Consider the following 22062-nt stretch of genomic DNA (forward strand, 5'->3'; position numbering starts at 1 on the left):
GTCTGCCAGAAAGACAACGGTGAGTTCCTTCACAAATCTTTCTTTGACATCACGTTCTTTCACGGTTCCTTTGAAAGCAATAAATCTAATTTATTGAATTCATATCAAAGCAGTAAATCTAATTTACTTATATACAGGAGCAAGTCAGGTATATTATTTATCAGTTCCTAATTCTTTATTTTGCAGCTATGCTCAGTTCTTATTTATACCATTTAAAGCACATAAACAATTTATATGTTTTAAAATCAGATATTCTTTTCGGTCCATAAAGCAATTTGGTAACGTGACAAAGTTCCTTTTGGGCCAGCCATTAGGACACGTGAAAGGGGCTCCCAGGAAAGATTGGGGTCACGAGGACCGCTTAGACTCAATCTTTCCTAGACAGAACCATCTCTTTCTTGTGTGGAAATGACAGCTCTTACTCAGGTAATTTATTGCTTCATCACATTCTTCGATGAACTTTACTTATCCGAAGGTTTTCGAAAAGGCGAAAAACTTACACTAAATTTTGCCATTTCAAAAGCGTTAAAGCAATTTGGTAACGTGACAAAGTCCCCTTTGGGCCAGCTATCAGGACACGTAAAAGAGGGTTAGACGAAAAGCCGAGACTTTTCTTGTCATTAACCTTGTCTTTTACGGGTGGAGATTAACAGCTCTTACTCAGGTACTTTATTGCTTCATCACATTCTTAGATATACTCAAACGCAGTTGAAAGTTTTGAAAACGAAAACATAAAGAAAGCATAAAATCCTATTTTATCTTTCTCGGTCGGAAAACCGATCCAAGAAATGTAAAAGTTTACATTTCATAAGAAAGCATAAAGAAAGCTTAAATCTAATTTAACTTTCTTAGTCGGTAGAACCGATCCAAGAAAATCTCATTTCTAATCGGTTTTGGACTTAAGCTGCAAATGTAAGAATTAAACTGATATGCGGTATATGCATCTAATTTGCATAAGTTATAACTTTTAGAAAATCAATCAGCGGGAGAGCCTTGTGCTCTGATACCACTGTTGGGGTTTTGCGCGGGGTGCTAACCGGAAACCCTTTTAGGCTTAAGTTGCGGAATGACCGCAGAACAAAAATTTCTACGGCCAACTTAAGCTCAGGATTAAACGGGGTATGTCAGGAAACTTTCCAAGGCGGTCCACCTTCAGTATTCCTTTGGCATCAAAACCCAATTTAATCCTTTTACAGATCTACTCCATGATTGATTTCTAAAACTTTAATCTACTTACAAATTAAATAGATTAATATAACATATTTATACCTTGTTTCCAAATCACAGTTGGAATGCAGACCGAGCGAGTAGAGCCTCACCAGGGAAGGAATCGACTCGGAACGGAGCATCAGACGTCTGATGCCTCTATCGGTTATCCACCAGGACTAACCGGAGAGCGGTTTATTTCTTCTGCCAGAAATACCATAAACCGCGGAATTCTGCAAAAACACTATTCACGGGGAAAAGACGAAAACCCGTAAACACGAATTTTCGGTTGCTCAGTTTCATCAATATGCAAAACTGACATACCGCTAAATTCGGTAAAACACTATTCATCAATCCCGTAAATATTCTCCACAACAACCCGCAAGATTATACGTCAACTACGTATAACTTTCTTTTCTCAACCGAAACACTATTTGGGAGAGAAACCGAGAAAGAGAGAAAATACCGATTCGTTTCTGCACGAAAAGATACATGTGAATGTGCATATGTATATATGTATATATGTGAATATATCTTTTTCTCTCTACCCCTCCACCCCTATTTATAGTGTTTAGATTCGGTTGCAAAAGACCAAAATGTCCTCCAAGTTCGGCCTATTTACAAGATATGCCATTGACACCTCATCCTTTTATATGTGAAATGACCAAAATACCCCTTCCACACCCTTCCACATTCTTCTCCATGCTTCTACACATGCAAGGTGGCATAGGTGTGAAATGACCATTTTGCCCTTGTGGATAGGATTGATGACATGTCATCTGGATAGGATCAATGACGTGTCATGCGGATAAGCACGAATCTGAAAAGACCCGAATGCCCTCGGCCCGAACACAAATAATATTCGTATAATTATTCTGAACAATTATATATATATTTTTCTTTCGGTTATTTGTTTCGGTATCGATGACGTGTCATCTGGATAGGATCGATGACGTGTCATGCGGATAAGGACGAATCTGAAAAGACTCGAATGCCCTCGGCCCGAACACAAATAATATTCGTATAATTATTCTGAATAATTATATATATTTTTCTTGCGGTTATTTGTTGTTTCGATAATTTATACAATGTGTCCTGCACATTTATAAATTAACCGGTTAACTTTTATACAACGTGTCATACACGTTTATAAATTAACCAATGTTTTTGCTTGTTATTTTTACATAACATTTATAATTTAATTATAACACATATAATTAATTATAACCATCTTAATATTAATTATAATCAATTTATAATTAATCAGTAAGATTCTCCGAGTAGCTCCTATATGGTGTGACCCAATAGGATCTGTGTTATGTTGGTAAACAGAGTTAAAACTGTTTTAACTTCTGTTAGTCATGGGTGGCATCTGGCAACACATCATGACCATCCAATTACACAGATGATGCTGTACTGTACAATATCACGATCCAGTAAACAATTTACTTGTGTCTGTTCTTCTGTCTCATAGCTATCAGATTAGTTTCAAGGTAGATGTGTGTCATCCTTGCTAACTTAATCTTTTCTTGATCTTGAGCAGATTATCAAATATAATTACTCTTGTAATTATACTGCTAGCAGATAATCTTACTCTATCAAGGGGCCCAGTGATGCTATAGCTCGTATAGAGATACGAGGGACAAATAGTATTCTTGGTAAACTATCACTTCCTCAGCTAAGCTATACATATGGAAAAGCTACCGTTATGACTGCTTTTTACGGACAGCGGTGGATAACAATCACACATACATATTTCTCAGTGGGAACGATAAATACCTCATACTGTAGAACGTGACACTGAATGAAAACATAAATGACACGAACACAATTCTATTTAATGTTTCATTCGGGGTCTGTCAAATACCATGTTTCTAAAACATGTATCTATGTGATTAAAATGACATCTCGTGTCAGGTGGTTTGTAAAACTTAACCATCTTTTAATCCACATACTAACCTTATCGCGGTAATTAGTGTTCCTGCTAATTACCTTGGTCAGTGACCTTTTAAGAGTATATATCATCTATATTATGGAGTTTCACAATTTCAGTCATGAACTCGAAATGATCCATAAATTCAATAATACTCAAGGCAACAAAATGCTATATAAATAAACATTCAATTCATGAACAAAGCTTTATGATAAATTATCGTATTATTGACTTCTAGATTATTACAAACTAACACGCCCAAAGGCGACGATACTATCAACCATGACAAGCTACAGTCTAACAATGCGAAGGTATAAGTGGATTTGGTGATATACCTCTCCCCGTCCAAAATAATGAAATGTGTTATCTTAAGGATGCATTAGGTTTTTGGACAAGGTAAAATATGTACAATTCTTACTATCTACTTTTATATTATATTTCTCATTTTTAAAATATGTACATTTATGAAAGCAAATAGGGACGAATGATCAAGGCAAAACTAAGGCCATCAAAGTAGGCGGAGGAAAAAGAATCAACAATGATGAGAGGCCACCCTCGCATGACCAAACTTTGGTTGAGGAAGATAAATTTATGTTCCTGCCGTCAGACTTGAAAACACTTCACACTTGTTTGATGAAGTTACCTGAAGATCGGACGTCCTTTTTTGTTGAAGTTCCACAATGAGAGTTCTACCATGACGGTGGGCCAATTCTGACATGTGGATGGCTCGATATCTCGATTCTGACTGTTTTCATAATGTAAGTTTGTTAAGTTGTTGAATAGTATCAAGCATTTTTCTCTATTTTAATTAATTATCTACTAATTTGCAGGCACTTAAGCAAGTTGTGTTCAACAATGGAACAAAACTTTTGTGTTTTTCTGGATCCCGAACTCATTAATGAGGCCTCTCTTCATATGGCGCCTAAACAAGCAATAGATTACATATGCGGTGCCCTCCTTCAATCCCAGGCCCAAGGGAAGCCATTTGTCCTCGCACCAGTTTTTCAGGAGTCAGTTGATTAGATTTATATCTACGACTACAACTTTTAATATTTAATTAATCTTATTTGGTGATTAAATATTAAAATTATTTAAAACTACAGTAAACACTAGATCTTCTTCTTCTTTTGTCCTTGTAAAAATAGTGTGTTTGTGATGGATCCAAACTAGCCAATAGATAAAACAGATTATAAGATCATGAAGTATTACAAGCAATAAGCAATCAATTAAACTATCTTTTATTTGCATTCTTTTAAATAGTTATTCTTCTAATTTCTGATTAACACTATTTTACTATCCTTTATTTTTCTTAAGGGCTTTTGTAAAGTACACTAAAGAAGGAGGACCGCATGCTAAAGAGCTTAATTTGAAAATACATTGGAGATTGCTCAAGGTTAACACACTAACTTAAATCTAATACAGTTGTCATATTTAGTTAGTTTTAATCTGAATTGGTTTGTTTATTTCCTTTGTACAATTACCAAAAAAAAAATTCAAACTAATAACCTTTTTACTTTTGCAATTCAGTGCCAGCAGCAGTACTTGGGTTGGGAGTACAGATATTATGTGATGAAATTCATGCACTCATTCGTCACAAGGCATCAAAAAATATTTCCAAAGAATGTATGTTAGTTCTATTATACATTATTTTATCTAAGGGCATGCAATGGCCTTACTATTGCACAATATCCCTCTTTAGTTCATACTTAGGTTTTCTAAGAAAATCATGGGGTTTTTCTAAATTTACTTGAGTTCATTTAACATTTTATAATCTTGCATGCAGTTTCCCTCACCAGGTGTTGCACCTCTTCCGATGGATCAGCTCCATGAAATAAGGGGCATGTGGGCTAGAGTGTTCATGGATGAGCACTTCAAGTGATTAGCTATAAATACTTAATTTTAGTTATGGTTCTAAATACTTTGTAATTCTTATTGTCTAACTGTGTCTAGTTTATGTATGTGGGTTATATAGTGTAGGACAATGTTTATGGAAGTTCAATTACAATGTGGTCTTGAGAATTGTCTAACTCTAAATTGTATTATGTAGTGATATTTTGTTCAAATTGCGTGATTTTTGGTATTTGCAATTGCTACTAAATATTGATATTGTTAGTCAATTGAAAAACAGATATTAATATTAAAACTAAATTTGTGCTAAAAGAACAACCATTGTTAAGGGTGTGGCTAAAAGGGTGAAATGAGTTAGCTGTGGGTGAAGGATGTGACTAAAATGATGAAATGAAACGCTAATCAGATTGGAGAAAGGGTGTAGCTAAAAGGGTGAAATGAGTTAGCCGTGGGTAAAGGATGTGGCTAGAATTGTAGGGCAGCGTTTCGCATGATATAATATGATACAATAAGAGGTACAGAGTTTATACCTTGCTTGAAAGGAATTTAGATACCGTAATAGAGAATCTTTTAGTATTATTGTATTATTGGATCTGGACCATTCTATTTAACTTGGTACGAATCTCAAAGTCCAATAATACCTGTCCTGCGCTAGTCCGAATCTCAAAGCGACTTAAAGTTAAAGAAATATTTTATAATATTGGAGAGGATACTTGTCCGCTTGAAAGCATGCTGCAGGCTGCAGCCGAACGTATTTGTAGTTTTATGCTATTGGGACGGTTGAATTTCAGCATTCCGTCGAATTTACATTTCTAGTGAGAAGCGTATGGTGGAATTTGCATTAGCTGAGGTAACAAAATATTTGAGTTTAGATCTGGACTGTTTGATCGTATTATACCCTATACATTTTATCTCAGATTGACCCGAATTTGATCAGACGGTTCTGATCTAAACTCGAATATTCTGACACCTTAGAGGATGCGGACTCCGTACGTAATGTTGGATAGAGTTGTCCCTTTCTCAATATTTTCCTCTTCGAGAGAAAAGAGGAGAATAATCCATTGATCATTAATTATCACACCATAAGTGATGATTAGGAACTTCTTAATAGATAGAATGGTAATTTGCCACTAACCTTAAAAGAAAAATTAAACGGTTTGTAAAAAAAGCAAGTAAATCAAAATGAGGCAAACCTGTCCATTCCTCCTCTCTTCTTCTACGTCATTTTCTAGAACATATCTTAAAGTTTGGTGACCAATCGAAGAAACTCAAGTCAATTAATTAATTCTATTATTTATACTAACTGTATCTAGACTAGAGTTGGTCAAATATAAATAATCGACAATGAGAATATGAGATCATGACTCATGAGTATTGAAATATAACCAGTGTTGCAAAATGCGGTATGCGGAAGGGCACCGCATACCGCATATACGGTATGCGGCCGCATATGTGGATTTTTATGCGGACTAATATATGCGGATTTTAAAATAAGAATTCATATATAATTTGTATCATTATATGCATAATCTCACAACAAAAATAAAAATACAAACATAAATGTGAAATAGTGAATAGCTATAGTCAACATATCAGTTATCACAGGCCACAACTCACAAGTCAGTTATCACACAACTCAGTTATCACAACATAATACATAAATTTCATAGCATACAAACATAATGCGGTTCTATGCGGCCGAATATGCGGCCGCATATGCGGCCGCATATGCGGAACCGCATATTAGACCGCATATGCGCCGCATAGAACCGCATTTTGCAACACTGAATATAACTCATCCACCTCATCAAGTTCGAATTAAATCTTCTTAAATCTCATTTCTCTCTTTCAAAGCATTCATCGACCTATTTTTTAAGTTGGAATTAAATCTTCTTAAATCTCTTTCTCTTACACAGCCCAACTTCAAAATCTCATCGCTCCTGTAACTGTTACACGAATTCGCATCCTCTGAGATATCTCATATTTTGCGCGACTTTTTGGAAAATCTCAACCGTTCTAATACGTTCTGCGCGAATCTCAAATAATACTAGCCCTGCGCTATCTCCGAATAAGCACCGGACAGGTCGGTCACGCAAAATATGACTAGACAGGCCCAACCCGTTAGGAAACGCATAATGCGACCCGCATCAAACGCAGTAGAATACTCACGGCCGCACCAAAATCAATTCGGTGATTATTTGGAATACAGAATCTGTTTCAAGATTCGTGTCAGATTAAAAACGACGACTCAGATCTCATTCCACCCGGTCTAGTATTGCACAGGACAGGATCTAAATTGACACAGACACCAAAATTGCTCCCTGATCTGATATTCTGATGCATCTCTTTTAACGAATCACCAAACATTTGAGCTTGGCTGGGATCAGAACCCCGCCAGTCCCTGATCCCGATCCCGACCCCGTCACTCTTTTCCGGCGAGATCGGAAATGGATATCAGCGGTGGAGGTCACCTGCCCGGGCGAGAGACGCTGGCCAGCGCCTTGAAGAAGGAGCGCCGATCGAAGTCGCATTTCAAGTCTTCCAGCTCCAATTCTTCCTCCGGGAAGGCACCGCTCATCATGGGCTTCTTGTCTTGCCTGGCCTGGCTTTATGTTGCTGGGAGGTAATTTCTTAATTTGGTTTAATTTTGTTATCTTACTCAAGTTATTTGTGTGAGATGGATCTTAGGAATTGAGTTAGTATGCTTTGAATGTGAGGTGAGAATTCAAGTTTGGCATCTGAATATATCCAGATTTGATTGATTTCCTTTTTTTTGTATGAAATTCCAGATTGTGGCAGGACTCTCAGAACAGGATCCTTCTCTCAAGTCTTCTTGAGAAAAATTTGAACAATGTATGGATCTCTCTCTCTCATGCACAAGCCAAAATATTCCTTGTTTTCAAATTTCTATTTGATTTTTGTATATATAAACCTTAAGTCTTAAGATGAAATTTTTGTTTTATTATTTTGATAATGATTCAGGTCCCCAAAGTTTTGACAACCGAGGATAAGCTAAGAACACTTGGATGCGAGTAATTTCCCATCACTGTAACAAATTTCAATAAAAAATAGCTTCACTATTTTTTTCAACAATTTACTTCAGTAAAGTTCAGAGAGCTTGTTTCTTGACCCCTTGATTAATATAGTGACATTGGGAGGAGAATAGTAGAGGCTGAGATGGAGTTAACACTTGCTAAAAGCCAAGGTTTCTTGCACGGCAATGCATCTGCTTCTTCAGGGAAGAAGCTTCTTGCAGTGATTGGTGTTTACACTGGATTTGGGAGCCATCTGAAAAGAAATGTCTTTCGTGGTTCATGGATGCCGAGAGGTTAGTCTCTGACATAAAAATTTAATGTAAGTTTTGCCTATTTGTTGTTAATTTTGTTTGCCCTTGCTTTGGGCTAATTCAAATTCTAGGAGATGCACTAAAAAAGCTTGAGGAAAGGGGTGTGATCATACGCTTTGTGATTGGCCGCAGGTTTGGCTCCAATAACTTTTAAAGCTTTTCAATTCAATAGCCATTCAAATTTGGATTAATTTACCAGTGAGTTATTCTGAATTTGCAGTGCTAACCGAGGCGATAGTTTAGACCGTATAATTGACGAGGAAAACCGTAAAACAAAAGATTTCTTGATCCTTGTAAGTATGTTGGTATTTCTATTTATCAATATAATAAAACAAAGTAATAAAAATTTAAATATATTTTTACTTGGTGCATGTTTGAAAAGCTTAGCTGTCTTGCTTGCTGGACCTTATTTATTGTTACTGTAGGAAAGTCATGAGGAAGCAACTGAGGAACTGCCGAGAAAGGCTAAATTTTTCTTCAGTGCGGCTGTTGAAACATGGGATGCTGAATTTTACGTCAAAGTTGATGATAATATTAATATTCAATTAGGTTTAACACCTTTTCTATTTAAACTAATCAAGTATTGTCCTTTTGTCTTTTTTTATTCGTTGCTATTTGGATAAATTAGTTATTATTTTAGCTTGACATCCATTTTTTCACAAAGATGGTTTGATTGAGATTCTGGAAAGCCGCCGTGGTAGTCAAGGCCTTTATATGGGATGCATGAAATCTGGTTCCGTTATAACTGAAGAGTATGTTCTTAACTTCCTATAATAGGATATATGCTGTTATTTCTTTCACAAAATATCAGATTTGTTGCCTTGATCCCTATGTTTCTTATTTTTCACTTTTTTTTTTCTGTTTACAGGGGGAAGCAATGGTATGAACCTGAATGGTGGAAATTTGGAGATTCAAAAACGTGAGTGAGCATAACATTTTAATTGTCAGAATATATGTATTTTTTCCTTTTTAGAAATGCATTGGCTTATTTTGGGTTTGATCAGATACTTTCGGCATGCTTCTGGCACTCTGTTTATAATATCAAACAATTTGGCTCGTTATATCAACACAAACAGGTATATTGCTTCTTTATCATGTCTCTGACTATTATTTCTTTTTCTAACATGATTGTAACAACACTTTTCCCTGGTTCTACTATTTTTCCTTGATTAAACAGCAGTGTATGGTATATAATATCCCTATGTGTTTTCTGAAATTCAAACGAAATTAGTATTTGCAGAGAAACTTGGTATATGGTATTAATATGAACTAAGAACTACAATAGCACTTCCTTTTGTTGTTTATCTTTCTACTCAATAAAATATATGTATATATTTTTCTGTTATGAAGTGCATCACTTGGGACTTATGCGCATGACGACACGTCGGTGGGGTCATGGATGATGGGTGTTGATGCAACGCATGTTGATGATGACCGTCTTTGTTGTAGCAGCTCAAGACAAGGTAATTTTTTTATTTTCGAGTTTAATCTTAACGTACTTTCACGATCAAATTGTTTTGTGCTATCTAATGATTTGGGTTTCTTTGTTTTCTTTCCTGCAGAGAAAGTATGCTCACTGGCTTAAGAGAGTTAATGCGAAGAGCTGTGTACTTGATGCCTGTCCTAATTGGTAGTGTTTTGATTCAGCGATTCTCAGCTTCTAGAGTGAATTTGTAACATCAGGCTTACAGCCTTAACCGCAAAAACATTAGAAAGTGTAGAATATATTAGCTGGAACTAGGCTTTATCAATTGAGGAATAGTTGTTATGGATTGCACTTTACCGTGTTTTTATTTTGGGCTTTTAGTTTGGTTGGGCTATGTTGTAATATTTGGGATTTTAGTTTGGGGCAGCATGCTGACAAAGCAACCTATCAACGCTGTCGCATGGCTGATAGCTCCGGCTCCGTGCCTCTGTCGAATGACGTGGCACCACTAGGCCGAAAAGTATATGATAGCGAAGAACTCGAACACAATTAGAACACACTTACCTAGGTTGAGCCTCCCCAGTACAAGAGAGATTATATAATATAAAATTAAAATACAAAAGGTAATCTAGTAATGATGATTTTGAAAAGCTTGAATGAGATGTTGATGGCTCAATAAGAGGAATTGCTGCCACTTGGTTTTTCGAATAAGAAAGATCACAAGATAAACAGACAACAGGTGTTTTCTTTCTAGAAAAAGTATATAAAACAAAAAAAATGATGCTGCCGTCACTTTCAACTGTTAGTAGGAGAAGTGTAGTTACACTTTCACCTCAATTATTTGTCCAGATTAAAAAATTTGAGCACTACGTCTACGGTGAAATACAGTGAATCAGGTGAACTATTTTCTTTTCTTTTCTTTTCTTTTCTTTTCTTTCCGAAAGCATCCAACAATATAACTTTCAATGGGATTACGGCTTGCCCTCAATTGCAATTAAACAAAAAAGTTATGCAAGTACACGGATATGATTTAGACCATGCAAACAAAACTTGTTAAATTTGTTAATTTATATAGCTAGCAAAACTTCTCAAAAACTTGTATACTTTTTATAAGAGTTTTGACTCGGATTAAAAAAAAAGAATATAAAATTACTAATTTATTTTATTGTCAATGAACCTATGAACTCTTCAGTTGAAAATCATGGATTCAACTTGATAAGCACTGCCGGTCCTTTGCTCCTGGTGTTTGACCAGAACAGTGAAATGGAATATGGATTCAGTTGTTTTCATTATTTTACTGTGCTATTTTTTTTATTATCGATTAATCCGTTATTTTTAATATTCTATCGAGCTACTTTTTTATTTATTAATTAATTCTCCGGTGACCCTTTTGTTACAGTGGTGTATTATAAAGCAGTCAGATATCTGGATGATGACGTGGTGCCAAACATAATAGCATACAATTTCTACATGAAATGAAGCAATCATGGATTGATGGGCATTGGCCATTGGCATTGCTTTGTCTTTTGTTTAATCTAAACAGGTGCTATCTGGGGAAGGCATTTCGCATTTCCATTTCCATTTCCATCCGTCGAAGAGAGACTAGAGAGTAGGAAGGTGATTCTCTTTCTTTCAAATTAATTACATCTGCATGCCAAGCATCAAGCATATGCTAATGCTCCATTGCTCCCGGTTAATTAATTATTTCGCAATCATTTTTAAATTAAAATGCTAATTGACACAATTATATTAGCAATTGCATACTATTATTGCTTCGTTTTGGGAGTCCGGATCCTCTGCGTTACTCAATTTTTTAATTAAGATCCGGACCCATCCGAAACACATGAGGGATTCCCAATTCAAGGGATGGATCAGCACCTATTCAAGGGATTGGGGGTGCTATAATTCCAAAATATTTTTTTTATTGTACCATACAATGTTTTTTTTGTAAAATAAATGAAAAAACTTATAAATCCTTATTAATATATATTTTTGTACAACTCAATTATTCGGAAATAATCCGCGCCTCTTATTGTAATTTGTAAGCATAAATAAATTGAGCCGCTGAAGACCTCAAGTTCATTTCTTTTCTTCTTTTTTTCAAAAGAAAAAAATAAATAAATAACATTTAGAAATTGGTTTGGATGGGACAGGTCACAGGAGGTTGGTTATACCAACTGATTGAAACAAAAGAGATCTTAATTGTTATACTTATAATTTTGGCACAATGGCACGTGATATTAAATCATCTCGTTTCCAACTTCTCAAACATCCAATTCTTTTTCTTCTTCTCCGTTTTTCTTGTGATACACCGCACCGCACCCCACGTGCAGTTCTATTTTAAATAAACCCTGGAAAACTTCAAAATTTGCTACACGTTTTAAAAGGGGTTTCACTTTCACAACGAAAGATTGTCGGTGTCACAATGATTTAATTACTGCCAAATTAAGGAAACCTTTTTGTAAATTTTTAATGAGAAAAATTAAAATAACTAATGAATCTGAGTTTCTGGTCTTATCATTCTTCATATAAATATTCTTAATGTAAAGTTTTTTAAAAAATTTGAGCTAATTTTGTACGATAGATAACATGAAGTACATTAAGTTGACTCTAAAATTCATTTATTTGTTTTAGATCTTTTATAAAGTAAACTCGAAAAGTATAAATTTTATACTAAGAGAACAATTATAAAAAACTAAAAGTAAAAATAAAATTTAGATTTGTATATCATATATCAGAGACCGAATCGTCTGCCCCCAGAGTCTTTGCGAGTGGGGCCTCATTTAAAAACAGTAACAATAGTTAAACTCTAAACAGTAACTGGTACCACCCTGCAGTGACTCTGGGGGCAGGAAATTCCTGCCCCCCGCGGGGCAGATGATTCGGTTTCCATATATCATATAACCGTACTCATAATTCATTTGAAAATATCTGACGCCCTGACAATATTTTGAAAGTACAGTTGGCAACTTTTATTTTTTATGTTAATGTACTTCATGTTTGCAAAAAGAAGTTGTTAGGTACGCAATTATGATTTCTAGAAGTGCAGGTACCATTATGTATTAACCATTTTCGAAATTGTATTTTGTCCGTTATTTGCTTTGCCACCCTTGCAAAAATAAAAAATAGAAAATGTGGGCGATGAACCATTGCTGTCGGTGATGGCGGGGTTCATGGAAGGCAAAATAATGTTAGGTTGGACAAAATATCACCGGTCTCAATATATATATTTTTATTTTTAAGAACATATAATTATATTCACACCACCCATTCTAATTTGTATTGGGACCATTTAAAAGCGCGTAATGTATTTATAAATAAAAGAAAATAAATCTTAATTGATCATTTATTATGAGCAGGGATCCATTTACATCTTTTTTTTTATGACACCGGATTACATCCTACATTTTCAAAGTCCAAACAGTCAATCTAAAACGTTCAACATGATAGATATATTAAAATGTGTCTGCAGATCAAATTTTATGTTTTTTTGAATTTTTTTACTATTTATTAAGATAGATACAAAAATTCAATGGTCCGAAAACAACGATTTTGTAAAATACTTAATAAATAGTAAAAAAAAAATGTAAAATTGATCTGCAAGTACATTTTAATATATCTATCACGGTGAACAGTTTGAATCGACTGTTTGAATTTTGAAAACTTTAAAAATGTTGGATGTAATTTGGTGTCACCAAAAAAGAATGTAAGTAGATCCCTCCTCATTTATTATAGTGTAGTATCAAAATAATTAAAAATAATCACATTTTGAGATGTCATTTTATAAATTTGGCAGTCTCTGTCAAGAATTAAAAAAAAAAATGCTATCTCTGTAACATTTACAAAGAAATTCAACAATTTTTAAAAAAATCAGCACATGATTAAAAAAAATTATTGGTAAAACATTGAATTAGCTGTCCTGTCATGCATGATGTAGAGCAGTAGAGATAGGGAGAGCAACATGCCTCTCTACGATTTTTTTAAAAAAAAAGCGTTTAATTAATGGTTATTTATGCCTCTCAAGGAGGAAAATAAATAAAGAGAAGTGCAATTAATGAGGATGAGAGATATATTAATTTTTGAAAAAGGAGAGATATATTAATTAACGAGAGTATTGAATGATGGTAAACATTTATAAGATTATTTTAATTTTACAGTCCGGATTTATTCTAGATAAATAGATTAATTTTTCGAATGTCCAAAACTTAGCTCCTTCTAAATTTTTTAAATTAAAGTCTTAGTACATTTCAGCATTTCTTAGATGTTATTTTTGAAAATTATATCTAATTTAAGTTTGCAATTTTTATGTACAGATTTATATCATGTATAAAAATTTATCAATAAATGTGAAATCTATAATTTGTTAGATAGATCTGAATTCTCATGTACATTCCAATATATACGATAATTTATTGGATTCGTGTATAGATTTGAAAAGAGAAACTTGTTAAAATCATATCTGGATCAATCAAAATTCATTAAGTTTTCTGCTATTTAATCTCAAATATAAAATATGTTTTGAGTTGTTACTATAGTTATATATTATATATACGTATAATTAATTATTTTCAATAAAGTTAATTATGTATTAATGTAATTAAGAGGAGGGTTCAAATGCCTCATATTTTCATACCTTATCATACCTCATATTTTATATTTTATTTTCAAAGTTCAAACTCCAAACTATCGATTTAAATAGCTCAACGTGATCTTCATACTAAAATGTACTTGGAGAGCAAATTTTATAAATTTTTTTTTTTTTTTACTATTTAGAGACAAAATCATTGTTTATGAGCAGAGTGAAAAGGAGGTCATATTCTCACCGAACAAAAAAAGAAGTGAGTAAAATTAAAAAAAGTGGAATTGGCTTTAGAATTTTTGCACTTAAGCTCCCTATTTTTTTATATTTTGGTCCCTTATCTATTCTCTATAAACCACTCCCAATTTCATGCGTGAAAAATGTACAAGAGAGGAATTAGTATTTTTCAAAAGATGGATCTGACTCGTTTACCAATATTTTTCCACCATTAACTAAATATGATCGAAATACTTAGTAATTAAACATATTTCAAATTCTATTTGCTGTCAAACTTGTCTTCAAATGGCATGGGAAAAGGAGTTTGGCAAGATGATTGTGGAGACCAATTCTATAGAAATTTTCCTACTTTTACAAAGTGAAATTAAAGAAACTGAAAACAGCACTTTGGAGCAAATACGGGTGTTGTTGGTCAAAGATTGAGAGGTGAAGATCATGCGAACCGAGAGAAAATGAAACGGTTGTTCTAATCTATTAGCAAAAAAATGCACTTTCAAGTGGCATTATTTTTAAATCCTTAAGTTTTATTTCTCATTTTATGAATATGTTGTATTGTATGAATATATTAAGTGCAAATTGTAAGAATTTATTTAATTATGTTTAATAAAATGGGAGGTATACTTTTATGGTGGCTATGCCAATGAGAGGTGTGCTTTGTTCCCTTGTTTGATCCCAAAAAAATTTCATGAGATTGGAGAAGAATTGATGGTGAAGGTCAAACAGCCTTTATGGGATCTTATTGGCCAGTGCTCTAATTAAATCAATTAGGTACAATTCAAGATGTCAATTAAAATGTGACCCTGGCACGTACTTCTGTTTTTTTTTTTTTAATTATTATTATTTATAAAAAAAAATGACAGGCTACATAAAAAAAAATACATCCAAATTGAAATTGAAGACAGAGATAGCAGTTGAATTACATATAAATCCAAAACAAAACTTTGGGCTGCCTTAGGTTTTTGCATAAATTATATATATATATATATATATCTTTTTTTCTCTCCTATTTTCTATTTCCAATGTGGCCATGCATTATATTTATACCAACAAAGAAAAAATTATTAGAAAAGAATTGAATCTAGGTACAGAGTTTGTCAGTTTGGTGACATTGACACAGCAACAATGACATATTTGGGAGTTAATTGGTGCACATCAAAGGCTGGAAATTGGTTTAAGGACTCTTTTCTCAGTGGTTGGTTTTGTACTTTTGTTAGCAGGACCATTTCTTCTGGTACGCATTCATTTATTTAATTTTATTTTATTACTGGTGAACTGAGAAAGTTTGATTCTCCTCTGCATGTATCAACCGCAACATACTGTGGGTTGATTCATTTCACCAATTATATTGAGTTTGATAACTCACCAATTTAGTTTGTGCAAGTTCATTTCTCAACTTCTAATTTTGACAATAAATTAATTTCCAGACTATGCAATCCAAGATAATAACTCCCACAATTAATTTACTCAATTTTAAGTATGAAACGATCATAATTTCCTTAGATGTTTATAGTATAAGGCATAAAATATTTATGATCAATAATTTTATAATTTGTGAAAAATTATATTTTTTTTTCTGAATTAAATATTCATAATACATGAATTGATAGCTATTTTATTTTAGTTTTAGTTTTTTGGCTTTGTATGTTTCATTTTATTTTTATAGTATATATATAGTTTCATAAATAATTCAAATTAATATAACTAATTTTGTACATGAAAAATGCAAACATTATAAACTAAGAGTTTATTAAATTTAAAATTGATATTAAAAATTACAAAGTATTCTCATTAATAAAATATGTCAACAAGGATAAATTATCAAGAATATTTGAGCACTAAATAATAAATTAACAGTTGGTGGTCATTATCACCAATTGCATATTGAAAAGGTGAGGAAAATAACCAAAATTGAAATTTTGGAGGTCAACTTGTAACAAACAAAAAAAATTGAGAGCTTTCTATGATATTTACCTTTTTTTTTGTCGTTCTTTCCAATTCCACTTCTGCATCACAAGATGGATGTAAATTGTTTTTTTGGATTATTGTTGTCTTGTAAATTGATGGTTGCGATGCCAAAAAATAAATATTGAAGTGGAAAATAAGAAAATATGCTCCATCAGAATTTTTATTTTATTATTTTTCAAAGCATAAATAAAATCATTCTACATACAAAAGGTTAATATTTGCTCCGGAAATATAACTATTGATTTGTATCAAAATTACCAGAATAATCTGATTTAGTTATTTTTTCACATTTTGAGTATTCAGAAGATGTGATTTGGGGACTTTGTTTTGTGCTAAACTCTCTAAAACTTCACAAACTTTTTTTGTGCATATTGCATGCCTTCGTATGTCGGTAGATATTTCACAGTTTAAAGACTTTAAACATTATAAAGGTAAATAATACCAACCATTTAAAAAAGAAAAAAGAAATAGTACAATCATGAATTCATGATGATGACATTTTTATATTGCGTGCTTCCAATTTCCAAATAGAAGTAGGTCAGTTATTAAAATTCAGTCAATTGAGCTTGTTACTATAGTTGGGTGAGAAAGGAAATGTGTATTTGGCTTCCCAACATGATATTTATTGATTAATTTTTTTTTATGTGATAATGATTGATTAATATATCGTAATTGAAATTTCAAATCAATTTCAGATGCTACTCACTAGCATTATTGCAGAGGATTATCTGAAGTAACTCAAATTTTGAGTTTAAATCCCGGTCGTCTGATTAGAATCAAGATCAATTCAATCCGAAGTGAAATTCACAATAAACATATAATATTCACGCTAAAGCAGACTTGACGGTCCAGAACTCAAAATTTGAGTTTAGATAATATGAATTCACAGTATTGACGAATTTATATTATTTCAGAATTTATATTTTTTTAGTAAAATTTGTTGCTTCTGAAATTTTATTTGTCTTCTTCTGAGATTCTGATTTGTAATTTAAATTAAAATTAAGATAAATTCCTTAAATTCTTATTGGTACTTAGAACATTGAAAATTAAAGGTCAGAGAATTGAAAATTATAAGTTAAGAGTATTATTATTTTTAATCAAATCAGCTAATGAATTTGAACCTTATTTTTTTATTTTTTTTTGACCCCTCCCTCTCTCATTATGAAAATTCTGGATCCGTCCCTGAATTCGAAGATGCGAGCTCCCATATGGTGAGTATTGCCTTTGCCACTAGACCGAAGACTGGTTCTCGTTTCGGAACACATTTGAAAGAAAAAGAAAATGCTTTAAGATTTGTGCAAAACTGAAATTAAATAATCTGAATATAACTTCACACGATGAAGTACCTCACCTCTTAGAGACAATTGCCAATGTTGCTTGCGTAGGTTAGGATTCAAAGATTTCAAGTGGTCAAACAAATTGCTGGTGTGTGTATGTTTTTTTTCTTTTCCCTTTTTTGAACTACCAAACCAGAGTTGGAAAAATGGCAAGGCGGAGCCGGTTCCGTCACGGAACAGCACAACACGTGTTACTGTTCTGTGTCATAATTTGCGTGTTATGTGCTGTGATCATTTGCGTGTTGTGATCAGTTTGTAGAAAATTTGACACGGTACGTCACGCGAAAGATCCGGTCACGGCACGGCACGTAATCACACGAGTCACATGTAATTAGAACCGTTAGGTCTTAATCAAATGATGAATCTTGAATAAACTAACTCAAATTAAAAAAAAATAGTTAAACGTGAGAAACGTGACCAGTTACATTTGGACACGGTACGCGAGTCACAGCGTGACTTACGTGCCGTGACCACCCCTCGACATTTTGGTCACAACACAGGTCACTATTCACTTTGTCACGGCACGAAACCAAAATCACAGCGTGTTAGTCATGGCACGGCACGTTTTTTCCACTCTATACCCAACTAATTTTTAATAATTTATTTGATTCACAACTTGACAAATTTACGGTATATCCTCCGTTTTCTTGCACGGAATAGTAGTGTTCCCACCTCAATGTTTGAAAAAATTGCCTTAATATTTTTTTCTTTGTTTTTGATAAAAAAAAATATTCTCCATTAATATTTTGATTTTCTAATTACAGTAATTAGGTGTCAGCAATTTACAATTTGATTACTTGTCTTGTCGGTACAGTTACAAAAAAAGTTACACAAAATGTTAATAAAATATTGATAACAAATTTATTAAGACAACTACGGCAGCCATAGTCAAATCTCGTGACTTATTTGCAAATAATTCTTTTTTTGGTGATGGCAAACCCAACGTTAAATTATTCATTTGACCGAATTATTCGCGAATAATACACAAATTTTATGAATTTTTTCTGAATATAATTATTCCCGAACTTTTTCCAGAACATTTTTATTTTTATTTTTGCTCCCGCTCCCTTGTTGGACTGGGATCTCTAATCTAGATAATTCCGAATCATTTCCGAATTATACCAGTATTATTCTCAAATCACGAATTTTTAACCCCGCCAAACGAAACCCAAATTATTTAATTGTCACCATGACGGCAGCTAGTGCCAAAACTTGACACACACACACAAAAAAAAAATTAACTGTAGATATGTTTTTTTTTGTTAGTTACATAAGTTTGGTATCAAATTTGAACAATTTGAAAACATATTAGTGTTTAAGTATCCAATTGGTGGGAAATTTGACAGTTGACCAGCATGATTATTGATTTGCATTTCCAAATAAACATGTTTTTCACTAAACTCCATCAAAAATAATTTTATATGGAATTAGGATACAAAAGATTTTTTAATGTCTCTTAATATTATAGGTTGTTGGAATAAAAAAAAATATAAAAAATAAATAAGGAATTTGATATTACATGGAGAGCGCAAATCCTCTTGAACACTAAAGCTTTTATTATTCGGTTAATGAGGACAAAAGACCCTGATGGACTGATTAGGGATAATTTAATTAAGAGGGGTTGATAAGGAAATAATACACATGTTATCAGTCATAGTTCTGAATTCGGGAAAAATGTTATAATTTAAATTAAAATAATATCTAATGAAAAACATTTCAATTTAAAATGTTGATTCGTACTTTTATGGACACAACACATTTTGATATTAAAGTAATGAAAATGTTCCCGAAATATTTATTAATATCCAAAAAAATTAATAAATTTCAAATTCTACCCACTTTTGTACATGATTTTGAAAATTGCCCAAACCGGTCAAAATCTTACCAGTTTCCCAAATTGAGACCGATGAGATTTTGACGGGTTTCAATAAAAGAAACCGGTGAGATTCTCACCGGCTTTTTTTGTTTTTTACAAAACAGAATTTTTTTAATTTTATTTATTTTTTGTATTGAAATATTAGAAATATTTAATATAGTTTTTGAAAATAGATGGAATGCAATATAATTTGATTTATTAGAAAGACTGTGACAAATAATCCGGATCAACATTTTTCAGGCCAGATTTTTCCCGACTATAAGAAAAATTAACATATTTCTTTATGTGTTATTGGAAAAAAAAATACTTTGAATTTGAGTTATTGATCGTGGTTTAAAAGTCATTTCTAAGTAATACAAAAAATATTGTGATCTTTCTAGTACATTTAATTTCTAAAAAGTTGTATCTATTTTGAAAATTCTTTTTGAATAATAATTATTAAATAATTTAAAGTTTTTTTTTTCAAAAATAGATAAAACTTTTTAGAAATTAAATGTACTAGAAGGATGACAATATTTTTTGTATTTATTTAGAAGTGACTTTTGAACCGGGATCAATAATTCAGAATCCCAGCATTTTTATGTTTTTCCAATAACACATAAAGAAATATATTAATTTTTCTCACAGCCGCGAAAAATGTTGATTCGGATTATTTGTCGCAGTTTTTCTAATAAATCAAATTATATTGTGTTTCATCTATTTTCAAAGAAATATATTAAACATTTATAATATTTCAATAAATTTTTTTTAAAAAAATTCTATTTTGTAAAAAAATAAAATAAAAAATAAAACCGGTGAGAATCTCACCGGAAAAAGATTATAGAACCGATGAGATTCTCACCAGTTTGGGCATTTTCCGAAAATATTTTTGGATATTAATAAAAATTTCGGAAAATGTTCTAACTTAAAAGAAAAAAGAAAAAATAAACTTTAATCGATATTCTAAGTATAATTTAATTATTATATTTCAGTGGATAACTAAATCATTAAGTGTGATCAAAGAAGAACTTCTATAGAAAATACCTAGATATTTTTATTTAACAAAATACACTATTAAAAAAATTAAGTCAACACATTAAAAAAATTGTATTATTTAAAACAAAAAAAAAACTAAGCAGATGAGGGCGAAAGGAAAGACAGGTTCGCAACCCGGATGAAATTCATATTAAATAAAGTTGTAGATAGAACCTATGATACCAAATAAACGGTATTATATTAAAAAAAAGGTTAAAAATTCAGATAAAGATTTTTTTTTTTTAGATATTGAATATTTTAGTGGGAAAACTTTAAGTCTGAAAACAAAGCGGTTAATATTTGTCCGTATCCAACGGAAGCAGAGCTGTTATTAAAAAAAATTATGGGAATAAAATAAAAATAAGTGTTAAAAAGAGAAAGTTTATTTTGATTTTATTCTCATAATTTGTATAGAAAGCTGATACTTATATTTTATTTTCAATTTTAAAACAGATAATCAATTAATAATTTTTACATAACAAATACCAGTCAAATTATATGAAATTTGTATTGAATCTTTAAGGAACTTGACCAATTGTAGATGCAAACTGAAGAGGTATCCAGTCGGTGGATACCAAAAGTAGATCATTTGATTTGTAATTAAATATAATTCTCATATAATAATGCCTCACGAGGCCACGATCGATTAAATTAAGCACAAAATGGTACTCAACATGTGTAAATTTAATCGGACAGCTAAGTCGTCGGATCATTAATTACTGTAATGGTACTCAACATGTCTAAAATTATGACCGATGTGAGAAGCCATTAGATTAGCGATTGGAAAAAGAAAATCAGGCTGAATATTTTATTTTATTTTCGTTTTCACTGTCGTTGGATGGGAAAAGTTGGGCATTCTTACAAGGAAAAAAAGAAAAAAATCTCACCAACTCAATTTTTTTAAAATATTCCCATAACTATGATCTTATGGAACGAGTCCCAAGTTTATAACCCCACCTCAGCATAGTCACAAGTAGGGAATCAGATTTTCTGACTCCAGAGTCACTGCGGGGTGGGCCCGGTTACTGTTAAAGAGTTTAGGGTTAAAATAGTTTTGGGTTTAGAGTTAAATGGGGGCCCACTCTGGAGGCAAGAATTTCCTGCCCCCAGGGAGGCAGACGATTCGGTTCCCACAAGTAGGGCTGACAAAAAAAATCGTAGTTCGTGATTCGATTTGGGTTTTATTCGAGTTTAATTCAATTCAAAATGAGTTCGAATTGAAACAAATCAAACCAGGTTCGGTTCAAAATTAATTCAAACTAAACTCAAATCTAGCATAATTCGATCAAAATAGG

General features: G+C 32.5%; 2 protein-coding genes and 2 long non-coding RNA genes across 4 annotated transcripts in view; all 4 read left to right on the top strand.

The window, feature by feature from the left end:
• LOC144553564 (uncharacterized) overlaps nt 1–22062 on the top strand; it is a 58127-nt gene that overhangs the window by 19012 nt on the left and 17053 nt on the right. The gene's annotated exons all lie outside the window — the stretch shown is intronic.
• Nucleotides 3703–4397, top strand: LOC144552381 (uncharacterized). Its single transcript, XR_013511098.1, has 3 exons — nt 3703–3839; nt 3970–4149; nt 4243–4397. It is a non-coding gene; the product is annotated as an uncharacterized LOC144552381 (long non-coding RNA).
• LOC144552431 (uncharacterized) lies at nt 4454–5072 on the top strand. Its single transcript, XR_013511140.1, has 3 exons — nt 4454–4532; nt 4667–4762; nt 4923–5072. It is a non-coding gene; the product is annotated as an uncharacterized LOC144552431 (long non-coding RNA).
• Nucleotides 7319–10110, top strand: LOC144553559 (hydroxyproline O-galactosyltransferase HPGT2-like). The gene is made up of 12 exons (XM_078301783.1): nt 7319–7610; nt 7777–7840; nt 7970–8019; nt 8134–8315; nt 8405–8465; nt 8554–8626; nt 8759–8882; nt 8998–9085; nt 9202–9252; nt 9338–9409; nt 9684–9796; nt 9896–10110. Exons 1-12 carry the CDS (start codon nt 7435–7437, stop codon nt 9916–9918), a joined length of 1077 nt encoding a protein of 358 aa, XP_078157909.1. The 5' UTR covers nt 7319–7434; the 3' UTR covers nt 9919–10110.

Source organism: Carex rostrata, chromosome 4 (genome assembly GCF_964058835.1).
Source record: "Carex rostrata chromosome 4, lpCarRost1.2, whole genome shotgun sequence".
Taxonomy (NCBI): Eukaryota; Viridiplantae; Streptophyta; class Magnoliopsida; order Poales; family Cyperaceae; genus Carex; species Carex rostrata.

Bases quoted from the DNA above. Each gene is read 5' to 3' on its own strand.
- LOC144553559 (XM_078301783.1), top strand. From the start codon at position 7,435: ATGGATATCAGCGGTGGAGGTCACCTGCCCGGGCGAGAGACGCTGGCC. The intron at 8,466-8,553 runs GTTTGGCTCCAA...CTGAATTTGCAG, and splicing joins CGCTTTGTGATTGGCCGCAG to TGCTAACCGAGGCGATAGTT. The intron at 9,797-9,895 runs GTAATTTTTTTA...TCTTTCCTGCAG, and splicing joins TTGTAGCAGCTCAAGACAAG to AGAAAGTATGCTCACTGGCT.